Consider the following 19,735-nt stretch of genomic DNA (forward strand, 5'->3'; position numbering starts at 1 on the left):
GTCAGAGTATATTTTAAAATATGAAATAAAGAACACAAAAATTGACTCAAAATTTTACATGCTGCAACGGGAGGAGCGCGATGATTATTATTATTAAAAAAAAACAAAAAAACGATGTAAACTTTGATGAATTCAAAATTACTATAGATGGAACGTTCTCTAAAATGTAAACGGACGATCATCACGGCGATAAACGCTGAATCTGCAAGTACTCAAACTCATGCAATGCACAAAAGCGGAATAAGCCAACCCGAAATTTCCAAAATCCCTCCAAAGAAATTATTATCCACGCTTGAAAGTAGAGGGACTCTCTGCCAGATCACATAAACGGTACTACAAAAAGAATAAAGTTATGCTGTAGAGCAATGTTTCTCAAAGTATGGTACGCGTACCCCCGGGGGTACGTGGCAATTTTGGGCTATGCATCGTTAAGGCATGGAATATTATTAAAGAAAAAAAAATCATTATTTTAAACGTATATGTTTCTCAATTATATATTAAGTATGGATTCTCCTACTCAATTGTGATAACTGCTTCATTTGAATAGTTTGTGAAAATTCGTGGGAGATCACTCGTGAATCTTCGTATATGAACGTACATTGCGAGCCTGCAACAACGCGAAGATCGTACGATGGCGACTGATAAAAAATTAATTATATGAATCATTAGTAGTAATTAAGACAGTTAAACAGATATTAATCAATGTGCTTAATTATTTGATCATATTACAAATTTGTTGTTAGTTAAAATAACTAACAACAGGTTTGTACTACTTTTACAGTGATATAATTGCTTTGTTAATGTACGGAAGTTATAATACATGTAATAAATATAATTTTTTTTAGCTTTCAAATTCTTAAATATGGTTCATTAGTTAAAGACTGGATTTATAAAACGCACAAAAGAGAGCAATATAGAAAATACAAGTAGCTGTGTTGTTATTGTATCTGGATCAAATGAAATTGATAAGGGTGTGTCGTCTGACATCTCTAAAGAACCAAATAGCAAGAAAATAAAAAAAAAAACTTCGTTAAGTACGATATGAATTACTTGAAATGTGGACAGGAGATGAAGAGGAACCTATTCCTTTAAGTGTCATTTGTGGTGAAACTTAAAAAAAAATAAAAGCATAAAACCATTTAATTTAAATCGAAACAATGAATAAAAGGACAAACCTCAAGAATGTTTTTCAAATTAAATTTAGAAGTAGCTTCTGATGGTTTCCTAAAAAATAAATACAACGAGAAGACGTTATCATCATTTTGGCTACAAATACAGAATGAATTTCCTGAATTAACAGATAAAGCTCTAAAATTCATTTTTCTATTTCCAAGTTGATGCGAAGTTGGATTTTCGGCCCTTGTAGATATTAAGACGAAGAAGAGAAACTGCATTATAGATGTCGAACTGCATCCGAGATTGAAATTAACAAGCGCCAAATTGTGCTGAAATTTTACCCCACCATAAGCAATTTCACTCTCATTGATGATAAATTATTTAAATTAAGTAAAAATGTAGAGTATCTTTATAAACTTTTTGTTTACATGTACATCTTAGTTTAAATAAAATAGGCGTTTACAATGAAATATACTTTACTTTTATTTATTTATTTATTATTATTTCGATAAGGGGATACTTGGTAATAAAGAAAATTTAAGAAGGGGTACACGGATATCTTAAGTTTGAGAAACACTGTCGTAGAGAAATGAAAGTCGAGTGAAGATGGCTCATATGAATGACATAAACAGACACAATAAATAAAAAGAAGTGGCGCCTAGTTTAAAACTCAGATGTTACTATAGCATTAAGAATGTTAGGCTGTTTACAATTACAGCCGAGGCGACTAGAATTATAGGGCTAATGCATTCTGTCCATTGATTTAGTGTGCTGCCTTAAGCAAAGTTGGCTGCCTATTTCGGGATGAACAACAGAGTTTCTACACCAGAGAAAAACTTGTGCCTCCTACCCACGAAATATTTATTTGTAAACCTATAGTATGCAGTCATACTGGGGATGGGCTAAAGAATTTTTTTTTTATTTTGATTGATTGAAAAAAAAAAAAAAAAAAAAAAAAAAATATATATATATATATATATATATTTCGTTTTTCTTTGACCAAAAAGTGTGCCACCTTTACTAAATTAGTTGGCTGCTAGTTTCCATCATTACAGAGAAGAAAGCAATAGAGTACGGCAGAGAACTGCCGCCATTTTCGGTTCTTAATCCCAGATGTTTTTATGAATCGTAATTGAACAGTGTATATCTCAGTACAAACTTAGACTTTCAAAGATGAATACATCTTTTTTTTTTTTTCGAACGATATTTCTACTTCACATTTGCATTCACATTACTAATTGAAATGTTTTCCGCAAAAATTTCTAAAAGCACGTCATCCTTAACCTACACATCCAGCGTTAAGGTTAGCGTGCATAACCGAATAGTAAACTGTGTATTTAATGCGCTTTTGAAACTGTATACATTTTCCTCGCGAGCCACTTGACCGATTGTGTTTGCTACAAACACCAGTTGGATTGGTGTAAACTTGCGCAAAATTATAAATATTTTATCCAAACTGTAGGAAGCTCAGATGCCACACAGTGTATTTCTCATAAAAGCTAAATTTTGGATCATAAAACTCATAAATTTCGGGGGGGGGGGGGGTAAATTCTTTTGCATCTTCTGCAGATGTCTTCAATAGAAACGAAATATTGTAAGTTAAACTGTTATTTAAATCATTTCATTAAACCCAACACGTTAGGAATTTTGGTTAAGCGAGACCTTAAACATGGAAATATTTCACACATGAGAATATTACCGTGGGTAACAAACACCTCCTGGAGTCTTTCTGTGAATTCATACTTCCAAGTCTATTGCTGAAGGATTTCAACGTGGCCAAATGCACAGAAGATTGAGCCAGGCTTTACAAACACACGAATATTGCCAAGATTTGGAAGTGATCAGCTTAAAAATAAGCATTACTGCTAAGATAGACATGGCAATATTCGTGATTTTACCGCATCAATTTTTCGTTAAAATCGCCGATGCTATTGGCATTCACTGAAATCAATTTTTTATTTATTATTTTTAACACAAAAATCCTACAGATTTTTGTGATCCTACCGATAAAATCAAATATACGTCACCTAATCAGCAAACTTAGGATTTGACTTTTGCAAATTACTTTTTTAATCGCTGTAAAACTTGAAATGGTCTGAATGCAATGGTTAAAATTATAAAATAACTGGTTTGAACTGGTTTTGTTATAGACTGTGTGCAAAATTATACGATTACAACTGGCAGTTCAGGGTACTTGATTTTTATGCTTATCATTTGACAATCGGATTCTGATATGCATTGTCTGGGAAAATGCAATTTTAATTTAAATCGCTAATTTAAATTAATTTCAATAATAAATATCGGAAAGAAATCCTGAGGTATCGTAAACTGTCCTGCTCGAAACGATGCATATAATTTTAAATACTGTACTATGCTACGAGATCGAGGATATTTAGCTGTTACTTTATCCTCCATCTTTTTGACACATTATTTCGTTACTTTTAGAGGAGCGAGTACCATAGTTTAACAACTGCTATATTAACCTATGTAACTAGATCAATAAGAATAGATAAATAGCATTGGAAAGCAACGTTTGGAAAAACATGGATTAAGAACATTAAACGCGAAATAGTACGTTGAAGATAAACTGGTTACCAAGGCAACTGAGGTTCGCAATGATTCCAGGAAAAGAACTAAACCGAGCAGTGCTATAAGCAGCAACTCAGGCTGAGAACTGTCTGCTCAGATTTGTAGGGAGAGCGAAACATCAGAAATCAACTGCAGGATGATGGAATAAGGAGGTGAAAGACAATAAGAAACTTCCATCAAATACCGAAGGAATGGTAGACTACTAATTAACGACAATGCATGCCATTGTATTGAAATGAAATTGACAGAAAATCGCAAGGTCAACGTTGAGATCCCATACAAGATTGTCGACAGTTAGCTGCTGAGTCAACGACTATGAGAAAGATACTTCGCAAGATGGGATATCAAAGTCGTGCAGCTGTTCCACGAGTTTGAAGATCCAACTCTATACAGCTATTGTTACGGTGCATTGGAGCTTGCAACAGTGGCAGAGGGCACTGTGGAACGATGAGTTACTACAGAGCTTAAGGATCTGTAGAAGCGCAAGGCTGTGGCGTATGTCAACAAGAATGCATTGTGACCAAATAAAGTTTCGTGAAAAGTAGTTAGGGGTTGTTTGACCTGTTAGGCTTGGTTCGTGGAAAATCTTAACTGTAGTTCTTAAAACAAATAAAATTAATAACATATCACAAACTAGTTTTTTTCCTGACAATTTTCTATATATTTACTTCGGCCTTCGAGTTCTCCAGAGCAGGATTTCTTGGGTATCTAACTCTTAACGTACCCACCAACATAAAATTGCACGAGAATGTATCCTGAAATAAATATTTTATTTAATAAATTGATTTTATTTCGTCTTTTACATTACGTGCATCAAGGTTGTGGGTGGTAAGGGATTTGTGATTAATCCTGGGCCATTTCTAAATACTCACCTAAATTGAAGATACAAACTACACAATTTTAACTTTTCAAAAATAAATTTTAATTTATAATCTAGAAATCCCCGCTAGTTTAAGCTTAGTTATTTCATTGTGCGGTTGTCGATATAAATTTCATCACTGATTGCGTACTTCAAAAATGGACTCTATTTAAACTTCCTTATGTTTAAAATCAATTACACCAACATTTTATGCGACTTCCACCCAACCATTAAAAGGGTGGGTGGGATAAGGATGTTTTCTACTTTATGATAGATTTATTTATATGAAAGCTTTATCAAAATCTTTTGAAAAAAATTAAAATAAATACCAATTTAGAGCTCGACTTGAATTATATAACACAGGGTTTCCCCAATTGTGTTTCGCAGAAAGTGAATAAGTGTTCCGTGAAAAATTATTAAAAATTAATGAGCCTGGAATGGTTTTAAATGCTGTGACAAGTTCAAACATGTTTGAAAATCAGGTGCTCCTCGTTGTGCGTGTGGATTTAAGCTATTAAAGCCAGCGTGCGCTGGGCTTGATTCAGCCGCCCGTGGTTGTCGACACCTCCGAGCGCGGGTGAAGTACGGAGGTATCTATTCTAGGAAACGTGCGGTCACAAGGTTAAAGAAAGAAAGGTTAAAGAAGAGAGCCTTAAAAGGCTTCATTTCTAAAAGAAGCCTTTGAAGGCTCTCATTTCATCCCTTCGTGTCTAAAGTAAATTAACAGAAATATGGGATGTTATAAATCCATCCCTATTTCATTAGCTGAGTGTATATACACAAACGTATAAAGTTTAGAAAAATAAACCACAAAGCTTATTAGAATACAACCTGCGTCCATTGGAGTTGCTTTGGACTTGAACTACTTAAAAGACACGAGCTCTGCCTAGGAGCCGTATATATTCGCCTTTTATTAGTGTTTTTGCGTTTCCGTCACCTGACAGCTGTTTCGAACTGTTTTTTTACCATCAGCAGGCAGAAACTTTAAGAGGAACAAAACTGCGCTGGTCTCTGATGAGAACCAACAGTTTGAAACAGCTGTCAGATGAGTGAAACGCAAAAGCACTAATAAAAGGCGAATATAAGGCTCCTAGGCAGAGCTCGTGTCTTAAGTAGTGCAAGTCCAAGACAACCCCGACTGTTGCAGGTTGTTTTCTAATAAGCTTTCTGGTGTTTTTCGAACTTTCAAGTTTGTATACATTAGGCTATGAAATAAGGATGAATTTATAACATTCGCATTTTTATAATTTAAAGCTGCCACTTACTGGCTTTTATGTATGCCAATTTTTACAAACAATACTAAAATAAAATAAGCAATTTTACACTTTTTTTTTTTACTAAAGAAATATCATTTCCGTACTATTTTATCTCACAGGATACGTATATTATGCAATACGGGAATGTGTGTAGATGTGGCTTAGTGTGAAATGGTCCTGAAATGTTCAGTATCTAGTTATATTTTTTTAAAATTATACCCTTAATTTGTAGAAATATGGAAATGATCGTACACGATCACAAAAAAGGTGGATTTCTTATTTATTTTATTATATAGTAATATCATTATCGTAACAAATGAATCTGGAGTTGTTTGACTTTGATATACTGTGCAATTTTATTCGTTGAAATTTGAAACACGCGATTTTTTATTTTTTTTTTTATCGTAAAGAATTGTTTACTTAAGAATGGTCTGATCTAAACCAAAACTGAGAACTCGACAAATGCTTAGTAAACATCCCGAATGTGAAACCCAAACACAATCATGTAGTCTCAATGGAATTATATGCGCACGTTCAAAAAAAAAAGCATATTTCAAATATGCATGTCTGATATCCGTATTTAATTTTAACTTTTCAGAATTAATTTTTTGTTCGATTTTAAGTCATCTGTTTACAGCTAAGAGAACGACAACAAATTCTGTGGTACAATGTCATTATTTTATTGCTCACAGTTAATACAATTAGCACAATCTGGAGATGCGAATTTTGACCTTAACAGAATCGAACACAAGTAGTGCTGGGCGACTACTTTCCCAAATTTTTTTAAAGTTCGTGTCTGGTGGCATAAAAATCGATTGGAATACAAAACGATTCACGGTGATGCTCAGTTATTCGATTTCTATCAAGAACATCCACTCTGTTCAAAGTATCTTTGTCACGAGATGCATATTCGCTATTTTATTTTATTTTTCGTGTTACCAAACTATTATTGATGTCGCGACAACTATGATTCATTCATAAAGTAATGGGAGTTTTGAATAAATCAATACTCGTATGTAATAAGAAATCTCCGTATCTGGTTTAGAACTGCGTGTTTCTTTATTTTCTTTTCCCTTCATCATCCAGTTCGGGCTGCTGTATACAGGATTGGGGAAAGAGATGTGCCGAAGCACTCCCTGTCTACAACTAAGTTCAAGTCAATAACCTACCCTACAATAAAATAACGGCCGATCTGGCGGAAGGTCACGCCTTGCCTTCTAGATAAATTGTCTCCAGATGTCCAAAGCACGCCTTTTTTTCCGACAACCCCGTCTCCCAATGAAGGGGGGAGTGCAAGCAGGGAAATGGCGTGTTTTTCTAGTGTAGTGGTCCAGTAGTGGGCTGGGATGAAAGGTAATGGATGGATAAAGTGCTGGATTCAGAGTGGCCGTAACGACCTCATAATAGCCTCCTAACTTAAACAGAAGAGGTGGTTTAATGGGTTAGGTGGGGGGGGGGGGGAGAGGTTAGATATTTTCAGTTGGAGACCGAATTGAGTAAATACTATTTATCTTTGTTACTTTATCCTTACTAGGTTTTCTGCAGTATAAAAAATAGAAACTTAATTGCAAATCTGAGACAGTAACAAGTACTTTAATTTTTAAATCATGACTACAGACATGAGTCAATAGTCGTGTATTTCTCGAAATATTACTATTATTCTGCCGACAAACGCTCGACCATAGTTGGTGCTTAGATAACCACCAACTAATGTCGAACAAAGAAATTATTGTAGTTTGTAGCTTCTCAAACAGCTGGTTACGCTATAACTAGTTCTCTGACAAGTAACAAAATCCTTTCACACCGAACGACTAGAACTCGGTTTAAAAAGAAAAGAAAAAAAGATCAAAACAATTATTCAAGCAGAAATTAAATACAACGAACAGTGCTGTCAGCATCTGAATAATATTAATTTTTTTTTAATCAGTTGGGTCGCGTGCGACTCTGAAGGACCATATGATATTTATTTGTTCGGGAATATGTCAATAACCTCCTGTGCAACAAGTGTTAGTTACTGGCGGTGCAAGCTCTATACTGTACGAAACGCATGTCGGGAGCCACTTCTAACCATCCCTTCGTCTCTTTCAGCGGCTGCTGCACTTTCCGACCGTAAAGCCTCTCTTCTTTTCCTCCCCCCCCCCACCCTCCTGCTCCTCCCCTTCCCATCCAATCTTCCCTGCAAACTCAGGGCTCGTTACAAAGGCGTATTGGAAGGCCAAGTAGTACGGAGAGTGGTTTAACTTTCTGCGGCTGAAGCACGAGCACCTAACGGCCCGTCGCCAGCTTAATGCCAGCTTTCCGGAGGGGAGAGCGAAGGACGAAGCGGAAACCTGACACCCGAGGCTGCGGAAATCTGATCCTTCGCGTCGGTAGGCAGGCAGTTTTCACAAGTGGTGCTAAGGCAAGGGCAGATTGGACGGAACACCCCATAAGCAGAGAGGGGGTGGTAGCATACCGGGAATGGACATAAAGGGTCCCTTGAACTTCTAACGGTGACCTCTGAACTGCACTACTTCGTGTGCGTGTATTTTATCGTGCCAGAATACAGAGGACGTCTTAGTACACTTCCGTAAAGACACAAACCTTCTGGAACTGGAGAGATTAATCGATATTTGTGCCTTACAGAATACTGGCACGGAACAAGTTACTGCAGAACATAACAAAAAGAGAAAAAAAAAAAGTAAAGTAACCCTCTCTCTCTCTCTCTGCATCAGCTATCTGATGGGCAAACAAACTATGAAAACACTCAGATAGAAATACGACATGATTTTGGAATTATCGAGAATATCACGATGCTGCTAAATAGGTACAGGCATAAATTCATATCGCAGACTTATGATTCAGAAGAAGGTTCGGCCAAGTGACTGAGAAGTGTGTGTGTGCGCGCGCGCGCACGCAAATACATTATTGCTGACGTATCATTCTTGACAGCTGCGTGTCCAAGCATGGACACGCAGCAATTCGGAATTCACCACACTTTTTCTTCACTAACATATGTCATTGTAATAGTCATTCAAGACGCCAGCGCACGAATATATTTTTAGTGAAATTTTTTGATGGAATCCATGTTTCTTGACACTCTTAACTGATATCTCAAGTGGTATGAGCTAAGAGTAACAAAAGTCGGGTGGGGGAATACAAAATTCGGTAAACTTTCGCGACAACTGCCTGTATTAAACCAATTACCAAAATGATGAAAATAGGAACACTTCGTAACTGTCAAGAATGACTTATTTTTCTCTTTTTGCACCTAAGGTAAAAGAAGTTGGATATACTGAAAGAAGACTGTAGATCTCAAATGCAGTATATTAAACTAAATTATATTCTATTAAACTGATTACTAGTAGTTAAAGTACAAGAATTTGTATAATTTCATTTTAAAAACTTTAAAAATCTTTAACTTTAAAACAAAAATAATAATTTGTTAAAATATTCTTTAAATCTTTGGTAGCAGACCTTTAAATTTTATAATACGAAAACCTACCACGAAAACTCGTTTTCATCAAACAAAAATAATATAGCAGAAGGATTAAAGGTTAGATAACCCGGAACCCCTCAAACATGGAACTTTTTTTCAAGGAGGATGGAGGTCTCATACCGGATGGCGAAAATCATCTACCACCAAAAGATATTCGCATGCCAGTGACATTCAAACCAAAAACCTATTTGGTTGGAGAGTGGATAAGCTCTCCACTCGACCAATCAAGGCGGCAATGTGCTTTGACGATGGGGTTCACGCCCTAAAGGACCAAATGTGCATGCTTTCCTCGCGTGATTATGTACTTTGTTTATTCTATTCAATTCTTGAGATTATCCTTTTTAATTATTGAATTCAATAGTTTCTGGTGTATGATGAGAACCGCAGAAGTTTCTATCCTTTTCTCAGAATCGAGACTAAATTAGAAAATGTGATACTGGGTTGGACATCAAATGAATAACTTTCGAACAATGATAAACTGGTACAGATGAATATTTATATCCTAATTCGTTATAAAAAACGATTGAAGGTTCTTAAAAATTTCCAAAATGCAACTAACGCTATCGGTAATAATATATCTCATTCAGTACTATTACACTGCATTGTAATCGATAAACAGAACAAGGCAAAAACAAAAATATTCATGAATAACCGACGTCCAATTTCGGTTGTTAGTACGATTAGATGTGCAAGAAGTAATAGTTACATAGATGCAGTGCGGTACAACTAGCTTAAATATTTCTTTAATACTAGATCAAAAAGGGACGCATAATGTTTTCGTCACCAATTGAAGTTTGTCTGCAAACATCAGAATAGTGACGTGAACCAAAAAACGCGTATATATACCAAACAAAAATTAGTAAACAAGGTTAGGACCATAGACAAAAATGTTAGTTTCGCACTATCATTCTTGTATGGTGATACCACGTCCACTATCATGACAATTGAACCTAGATCCGAGTTTATGTGCTGTAGACATTTTCGAATTAAAATGTCACTACTTAAACCAATACTAAGGTAGCTAAATATTTTAGTGGATATCCTAAATAAATATTTTGCTGTTCCATCCATTAGAGCTATTATTTTGTCAGTTTTGGAAATGGCTTGCCATGATACGATTTGAACGAAGACAGATGACTCCAGCAAAAAAACTTCACAACGACTACAAATACCGATTTCAATAAATTTTATCGAGCCAGCCAGCTTGGTTGACCGGTTCTCCATGCATGTTCAAATACTACCAGTGAATGTCTTCAGAGAGATGGTTTTCATCGCTCGGTGTGAGACCACCATTCGGCTTACTGGTGGTCTGAAGCAAGTTCCGCGTTAGGTCTCAAGAGTAGGGTTTCCAGATTCTTTTATCCCACCCATGGTACTAATGCACGACAGTTTGCAACCTACTGTGGTGGCACTGTGTATAACTAGTATTCCAAAAAGTAAAAATTAAATCATAAAATTATTCAAAACGTCAATATATTTCGCAGAGTTAATAAAGCTATTGACATCACTTTACGGTATTTTGCAAATCGCTTATTCTGAAATTTGTAACCTAACAAGTCCTGAACATCCTCCTGACCATATTTGCATTCATTAAGTAAAAGCACATTAGAGAGTCTAAATTTCAAAACTATAGTTATACGTTATCGATTTTTTTATAAATTGCTTATTGCTAAGTATGTAATATATTCCCTTCCCCTCATTTAAGTCTGTACATTCTGGAATAATTTCTATTGTTTTAACTTGAGGAAATATGCCTCCTGAATAAGCCGCATCCACTTTAGACCTTATTTTTAACTTAATTTAGGATGGTGAAGACAGGTGACGTTTTAAAATTAAATTTCAATAATAAATTTCTTTAGATCTTCAGAATGTACCGACATGGATACAAATTCAAAACACTAGAAGAATAATTTAATATGCAACTATTATTAAACTTCGATAACTAATGAATTACTTTGACTTTTCTTGAATAAGTGTGTTGTTCTTTTACAGTCATCAATTTTACGGTTCTACAATTTCTCCGTAAATGAATCTCCCTCCATTTCACTGATATTGAAGTAAAACCAAAGCAAGATATTGTAAATACTACTTTGTTAATTAGTAGCAAATTCATTTGATATTTTCTCCAAACCATTGCTTCCGCCCAGATCTAAAACTCTGGCTCGATAATGCTCTTCATTATTCTTATAATGAAGAGCATTATCGAAACATGTTTTCTGATCGAAAGTTCCTCGCCTCATCAATGATCGCAAGGATGTGCTGAGCCGTTTAACAGCAGCTCTTGCTTATCCTTTCATCTTCGGACAAGTACTATGAAATAATTTCGAAAAATTCCGGCTGTTTGGAACAGACATTCTGAAAGTCAAAATTTCATCCGATAGTCTTCCGCTTAGCATTTTTCAGCTGATTTTTCTTTTTGATAGCGGAGTGAGCGCACGTGCGGGGAATGGCTTCATTTATCAAATACCGGCGTTTCTGTAGAGAGGCTGTTCTTTTGTCTAAAGTTTTTTTTTTCTTTTTTTCAAGTCAATGATCTTTCAACCGATGGCGAATGCCATTCGTAACTATAAGCGGCATTTCCTCTGCACTACTTAATCTCATTTCTGAAAATCGCTGCAATGTGCAAATGCACTCAAGAAAGTCTTTAAGTGCCAGCCATTGGGAATTGTCATGGAGGAACAATAATATTGTCTATTTCAACCCCTCCAAGTTGATCTAATTTTGATGTCTATTCAGGTCCTCAAGAAAGAATTGCAGCTCCCTTCCTGGAATAATGATCACTTTGAGTTAACTCAGGAGCAAGCAAAAGCGTATCCATAGGACAGATCCGGTCCTCAACGCGATCCATATAAGGAAGATCGAGACGGATTCGCGTCATTCTGATAAGACTGAAGTGCTATAGATCTCATCTTATCAGATGCTTCACATTAAAATAATAGAGAGAGAGTTTCGAGTTAGAAACGGCTCACGTAACTGCATGTTACAAAGTTATTCTCTCTAACCAGATCCTGTTAGAAAGAAATTTTAAGAAATTGGCCTTCGAAGAGATTTTTAAAATGTCACAAAACTTTCATTCGTGTCATCAATGCAATTTTCCTCCCTTTATAAGCCTAATTTCGTTTTTATTTTTATAATAATTAATATAAATTAAAATTTCGACAACACGAATCCACACAATGAATAAAGAGTACAAAATAAATTTCATCCATTTCTACCACGTATCATTTTTTCTCTTTTTTATTTCAAATTTCGGTCTATTAACCCCTCATCGTACCAATTAAAAATCAGAAAGCGGTCGTTTTTCTGCCAATTTTTTGGGCGAGGATGATTTGCTGGATCAAATTCATCATTATTTGAAAAATAATGATGAATTTGTGCAAACGCAAAGCCGATACACGCCGTTGGCAACTTTTCTCGGCTGAAAGGAAATAGGCACAAGATTGTCTAGCGTCTATATTCGGTTGTATTTATATGTGAAACCAAAATTCAAAATCATTTTGGTGCAATAAACAAAAGATGTGTCACAGACGTCTTTGTATGTTAAGGGGTTAATGAACACGCTATTTATTAATAGCAAATTATAAACACGAATAACCGCTCTGCCATAGCATTGTTTACGTTTCCTTGAAGCCAAGTCACTTGGTGGTGAGAGGCCATTGAGGCCTCTCAACACGCGTAAGATAGGGTAGATTAATTTGTCTAAATGAACTTTATTATTTTTTTTTTCTTTTGTGTCTCACATCCACAAAAGTGCGAAACCTATAGAACATTAGTACTGTGAGTGAGCCTAGGATTTTTTTGTCTATTTTCGTTAATTTTAAAAAGCTTTATTTATTTTACATAGACCAGAAACCTTACTCTAGGGAACAAACACGGATCTTTTCCAAGTCACCTCAAGTCTTCAATATATATATATAAATAATTGCTTTCTATAATAGACATAATTATACGGCGCCACTCGCGTTTAACTGTTCTGGTAAAAATCCACCAGTAGTTAAAAAAAAAAAAAAGCCTCTCCTGGAGTTAACACACCTAGGTTCTTACTCCCTAAAAAAGGAATTATATAGCTGGATATGCAAGTATGCTATTCCCCACGTTTTAGGAGAGGGAAAAACCCCTCTTAAAATTTTGTTCAGTTGAACAGAAAGCAAAATTTGGTATTCATCTATATTTTATAGTCATCGAAATGGCATTTCATCGACTGTTAAAATTCTAAAACAATCGGACCATCCCAGCTATACGTCTGGAGGCTCAGCCTTCCTATATCGATTTTCCTGATATCATATCTGTAGTCTTTGAATGGAAATGTTAATTTTCCTCTTATCTCTCTAAACCTTGGCCTCCTATAGTCATCGTCTACTTACATGCTGCGTAAATACGAATCCTCTCCAGAAGAAAGTACATGTGATTACAAACACGACGGAATAAAAATAGCAAGTTGAATGCCAATCGACAGCCTCTGAAAAGACGATACTTTTAAGACAGTAGTTGTCTGCAGGAATTCACTCAAATCTCGCAACAATTCTGTTGCTGTGCAGCGGTAACACATTGTCTTGCTACTAGATGCGCACGCCATTTTTTTTTTTTTTTTTTTTTTTTTATTCGTCTGAAGTGCACCAATTTACAATCGTCTGTTTTAGTGTCTCGAGAAAATTCGTTTGCCCTTTTACAGCTTCAAGAACAAAACAAGAAACGCATTCGTTATTTTAGCTGGCCGTTCACTTACCTGATCCACCTGTAGAAATGGACTTAATGAAACACAGCTAACACAGTCAAGAACATCCATGTTCGTCCCATTATCACTTCCCCCTCCCCATTTTTTCCCTATCTTCCGGACTTTCGTCCATCATCTCTCGCATACTTGATGGAACCCATCTAGACGAGCCAGACGCACGTCGGCTCGTATTTCAATCAATCGGAAACTCTGTACTTGCAGAAAGCCCTAGCGCGAGGCTCTCCTTTGTGTCTTGGCCGTTGTACCTAATGGCGGGCAAGGAGCGCCCAAATAGCGCATCGACTCGACGATTGTCGTCTCATCAATAACAGCTCCAATCCTTTCATTAAATATAATGGCGTAGAAGAAACACGCAGCTTTAAGGCTAGAACGGTGCGAAACTCTAGCACACACCAAGTCAGGGAATTACTCGTTTTCCGAGGCGATTTTAATATTTGATTGTACTCTTTGGCATGAGTCAGAGCATAATGTTTTGCTCGTACAATACTTTACAAACTACATTACTCTGTCTTGTTTCTGTTCCGTATTCCTTAAGGAATAACCTATCTATCCCTTTTTCTTTTAAGTTAGCGCAAAGGAGGATAACGGATTGATATGATGTTACATAATTGACTAGTGTCGCCTTTCCAAAGACACTTTTCAGTTCCTGGAACTCAAAAGGTAACATTAATGAAATTTCTAACTTAAGTGCTATTTCTTTTTTCACTCCCCCCCATTCACTTTAAGTTCTTTCGCATTCTACAATATTCGTTTTTTTTTTTTGGCACAAAACAAAAGCCTCTTACTGCAGACACATCGCAAATCTACTGAAATAAAATACTTATACAGCTTATCAATTATCCTATTTTATAGCGGCACAAATCTATTTATACATCAGTATGCAATGATAAGGATATTTTAAACGCATGTCTGGACATATGAACCTTTATCATCACATTAGACAAATACTGGCGGTAGTTAAAATACATGCCAACAGATGGCAGCAACAGTCAACGGCCAATAGAGAGACAGGAGGATGGGGGGGGGGGGAAAGAAGTGAGAAAAATGCAATGCTCGAACCAAAGTACATGCATTAGTTATGTCTGCGTCAGCAAAGATTTCAGGTATACTGTTGGGTGACCATCATATACTCCAACAGCAAATGCGAATCAAGTGGGAAGCGGGGGGGGGGGGATGGGAAGATCGCTGCAAAGTACTGTTTACGTGCAGGTGTTTATTTATATAAAGCGACAGTTAACAGATTCCAAAGTGGATGTCAGAGGTCAAACGGCCTAGCCGTACAACTATGCTGTTAGTAGATTGTGACATGAACAGTTTTTCAAAACCAAATAAAAAAAAAAAATTAAGTAGGAGAAAAAAAAAAAAAAGAAGTGATAAACAATCGTCTCACCTTTCCATAGCGGGTTGCAAAATTCCCTGTTAGTAGAGAATGAAAAATAATGATGGTTTCGTCCAAGTCCCATATAAAAACCCGTTCCAGGTTATTTTCTGGATCTGGACTGGGATTATTTTGCCGCCTACCTCGCCCTTTGCCAGACTTGCTGTTACCTATAAAATGGATAAAGATCTTCTTGAGGGATTTAAACTCACTTACTCATAAAAACAACAGTATGAATAGAATAAAATGAATCCAAGTAATGATTCAAAATCTCACAAACCGAAAGGCACAAACTGAGCAAGTAGGTGTAACTCAGCAATGAGCTGTAAAATGGCACGCTCCTGACTTCGGAGAACAATCTAAGAAGACAGAATCATTAACTTTATAAAGTGGGGTCGATCCGGTATTGAACTCATCACATTAGGAGCACAATCTAAGTAAGAATGTATGGTTTATATTCTCTCCATTGCTGCAAGCTAAGCATGAAGAGAAGGAGAGACCGTAGGGGGCCTAATTAAAGGGTAGTTAAAGGGAAGCCAGTAATTAATCACGGTCTTGAGTGACAAGCAGGCAAATGACGATCGCTTCTCTTCCATCAGCTGCGGCAAGCCAGTGAAGGGTAGGCCTGCTAAGCGTGCATTCTGATCACGCTTGGAATGTTCTTAACTGCAGCCAGCTCACACGCTGAGGTACACCTTACAGAGAGCAGGAGGGATGCCAGAACCCGAGGGGGGTACGCGTAACACTTACTTTTCTTTGAAGATCCGTTGCTTGGCTCAGTCTTCACAGGAGATGCCGGACTGTTTTCAATGGTGTAATGCGAAGGTTCTGAAAAAAAAAAAAAAAGTTAAATCCGCTTTTCATCACCAAGTAACACAAGTCTCATTCTCAGAGAGACAGCATAGCCAAACTACGCATTTACTTCAAGTCATTTCTTAGTTCGGTTAAGATGCCATAAGCAATTTCAAACCATCGTGTTTCTCACAAGTGTTAATTGCTTTACTTACTAAAAATAAACCAAAAAAGGGAAAGAATAGTTCTCTAGCTTGTCGCCAGATGTCGCTCCAAGCATGCACAAATGGCTTTTATGGAGACAACCGGAACAGTTAATGATACGGCATAAGGATGCACAGGCCATCGAGTTACATACCTGCTGCGGTAGAACATGGAGGTAACTGGGCCAGCTGGTACGTCGCACTTGTAGACACTGTTGGGGGTGTGGTTAGGCCAAGGGAACTGTTGTTCGCCGAAGGGACGTACGCGCCATATCCTTGCGCCGTGTAGTAGGGATAGCTAGTTTGGTTGTAACCTCCATAAGAACTGTAATCCAGGCTCTAAAGTTAAAGAAAAAAAAAAAAACACGTTACAAAACGGTATAAAGTTAGTGCATTTAAAGCTGATACACAACTCTGTATACTCGAGCAACGAAAAGTGCATTAATTCCCAGTCAGAGAACCACGTGTTCCATCACATCGATGTCCACATGGCTGCTAAATTATGATATTTGTGGCTTTACGTGACACTCCATCTATCATTAATTTCAGTAATTGATGGCACTTCTGCCACATGCCTATAGGAAGTCCAAGAAAGCAGGAAGAAATCAAAGTAGGCCATTCTAGGGCGATCTGTCATCATCCATAAAATAACTGGCTGGACTACCTGTCGTAATTCGATCTGGATTGCGGGCTTGTAGTCGTTTCATGTGTGTTTTAAATCACTACCAATTTCTCAGTGCACCGTGCCTCCTTCCCCACCCCTCCATCGGCGCTTATGGAGGAATACGTACCTCCCCACTCGTAATAATAATCTACATCTTCATCAAGGCATAACAACCGTTGCATTATTAATAACATTTGCAAGCAATAATGTTGGGTCAGAGTGCTGATCTAATATTACTACTAGTACAATGATGAATGATAAATTAATACAAGAGGCCAACTCGATCATATACTATTCAGTAAGGACACGATATTGAAAAATATATCGAGAATAGTTTACGACAGCAATTTTTCTATATAAATAACCGAGTTCATTGAGACAATAAACAAAAAAAAACTAAACAAACGAAGATGTTTAAGTTATTCGTTAACATCATTATCGATGTTAATAAAAATTATATCGAAAAGTTTAAATATAAGACTCGTGGAGATTATCAGCAGAGGTCATATGAAGATAACCCACAAAAAAGTTTCGTACAGATATTCATATGAGCAATTACGAGTATCAATATTAAAAAAAAGTATGGTGAACTTCCAGAACCATTATAGTGCGGATACAGATTAAATAAAGATAATGAAATTAAATGGCAAAATAAGGTATTCTTATTATGGGCTCTAGAATTGCTTTAAACCGCGCGCTTACACAAAACTTTCATATGAGTTTCAAAATGCATGTAAAAGATTTTAAACTCATTCCACGTTCATAATAGTAAAACTTTCTGAATTAATGAATACTGTATATTATACCCAATGAGTAATTCTGCGATCAAACAATGAAATTTATGCGTATACAAATTTATAGAAAGAATTCGGCTGACTAATGTTTCGTACCGCATTCATACAGAATTGTTAAGGATATGTTAATGACAATGTATCAGTGTAAGTCAACATTATCATGTGATTGTACGAACATGCCATCAAAAATAATTCTATTTGCCAAAAACACTCTATTGAATTTTTAAGTCATGAAGCAATCATTCGCTGAATAATATACTAAATGATGGACTAAGTTTTTGTTTTTTTCCCTCTTTCCTTGAAAGGCTGTAAACTTATCGTACTCTTAGTCTACTCACATTCAGTGAGTAGATTAAGGTTAAGATAAGCAGTAGGACTTGCTTGCTCGGGACTAAACATGGCACTCGACGAAAGATATTCGTAAACAACCATTTTACAGTGGGATTTGAACCCACAACTTGATGGCTGCAGAGAGGCAACGCTATCCACTTGGCCAACCTGGCTGGCTTGATTAAAGTGGTAAAGTTGATTCCTGCTAACACTAATTTACATCTCTCAAATGGATTCGAGTTTTGTTCTTCGGACAGACTAGAATATCACATAGTAACTCCAGTTTCATTTATTCGTGGAATAAAATATTAATAGCACATATTTTGATATCTGTAGATTGTAATTTCTAGAATTACACATACGATGTGCTTCCCAGATGGAAAAGATAAACAAAAAAAGGGGAGCGGAACGATAGTTTTGAGTTTAACAAATGGATGACTGATTACCATACATCTTTAATAGCTTAAGAAAAATAGTGAAGGAATTGCAGATGTCTTTTTATAAGCATTGTTCATCCAGAGAGACATTTAGCATAGTAAAGAGCATCATAAAAAATATCATAGGAGATGCATCCCGCTAAGTGCTCCTTCATTTCTTGAGAATTCTATACCTGAGTATCTTATTCAAAGTCCCTTTAAGTTTTGGCCATGATTTTACTTTTCAATTTCTTAATTGAAATAAACTACAAAGTTTTAAGAACTCCCCAGCTTTATGGAAAGTAAACTGTATGCTAACTTTAAGAATCAATATCTTCACATGATGCTTTACATAAAATGCAAAATGACAGTACTGATGACAACATGTAGTTTCATATTTTTCATTTTAATCGGGCCATTTCAGCAGATAAAATTTGGCCAATCATTTCGAAATTATATAAGAAATCATTGACACTGCTCTAAGTGCATGAAACTTAATGAAGTTGCTGTTTTAAGTGTTCATTAACATTTGTCCACTCAATGCAATTTTCGTTAAAATCTACTCCTTTTAATGACAAAAATAATTTTTTTTTTTTTTGCTTTAATACCATTAAATATTCCTTTGAAAAAGGAATACTTTGTAAAAATTAATACTACTCTAATGTAGTTGAATGAAAGTTCACTATAAAAACAAAGAAACCAAATTCGGTGGCCTAATAAATAAACGTTTTTAATTTTCTCCATGAAACTGTACGTTACATTGAGAAAATTTTAACGTTTATTAATTTACAGTTTACATCAACTAATCATTAATATACAATCTATTCGTAGGTGCCATAACAATGGGAATGCTCACCTGCTGTGCAGGACTAAATGCCTGGGAATTAGTTGTCCCGCCTGTAAAGCCAGCAGTAGGATATGCACCACCTGGAAAATGGACAAAAGAAATTCAGTTTTAAAGAGTTATGACTATGGATAAAGAGAAACGAAGGGTCAAACTTCGACAGTCTATGGTTTCAACATCAGTAACATTACACACATTACACGAAGCTTTCCTGGTGACTAAGAGAGACTTTAAGAAACATGAATTGTTTGCGAGTTACAATCCAACGGATACTGTTACAC

General features: G+C 36.1%; 1 protein-coding gene across 6 annotated transcripts in view; it reads right to left on the reverse strand.

The window, feature by feature from the left end:
- The window catches only part of eya (eya transcriptional coactivator and phosphatase 2), a 169,977-nt gene that overhangs the window by 16,118 nt on the left and 134,124 nt on the right, over positions 1-19,735 (reverse strand). For all 6 annotated transcript variants that reach the window (XM_090410393.1, XM_090410394.1, XM_090410390.1 and 3 more), the window contains exons 9-12: positions 19,467-19,537; positions 16,562-16,745; positions 16,162-16,239; positions 15,424-15,581 (exon numbers count right to left, since the gene is read on the reverse strand). In XM_090410393.1, coding sequence (XP_090266519.1) covers positions 15,424-15,581; positions 16,162-16,239; positions 16,562-16,745; positions 19,467-19,537 — 491 coding nt within the window. The remainder of the gene's footprint in view (positions 1-15,423; positions 15,582-16,161; positions 16,240-16,561; positions 16,746-19,466; positions 19,538-19,735) is intronic.

The sequence above is a fragment of the Typopeltis vanoorti genome, chromosome 20 (assembly GCF_054136105.1).
Source record: "Typopeltis vanoorti isolate ZY-2024b chromosome 20, IOZ_Tvanoo_1.0, whole genome shotgun sequence".
In the NCBI taxonomy this organism is placed as follows: domain Eukaryota; kingdom Metazoa; phylum Arthropoda; class Arachnida; order Uropygi; family Thelyphonidae; genus Typopeltis; species Typopeltis vanoorti.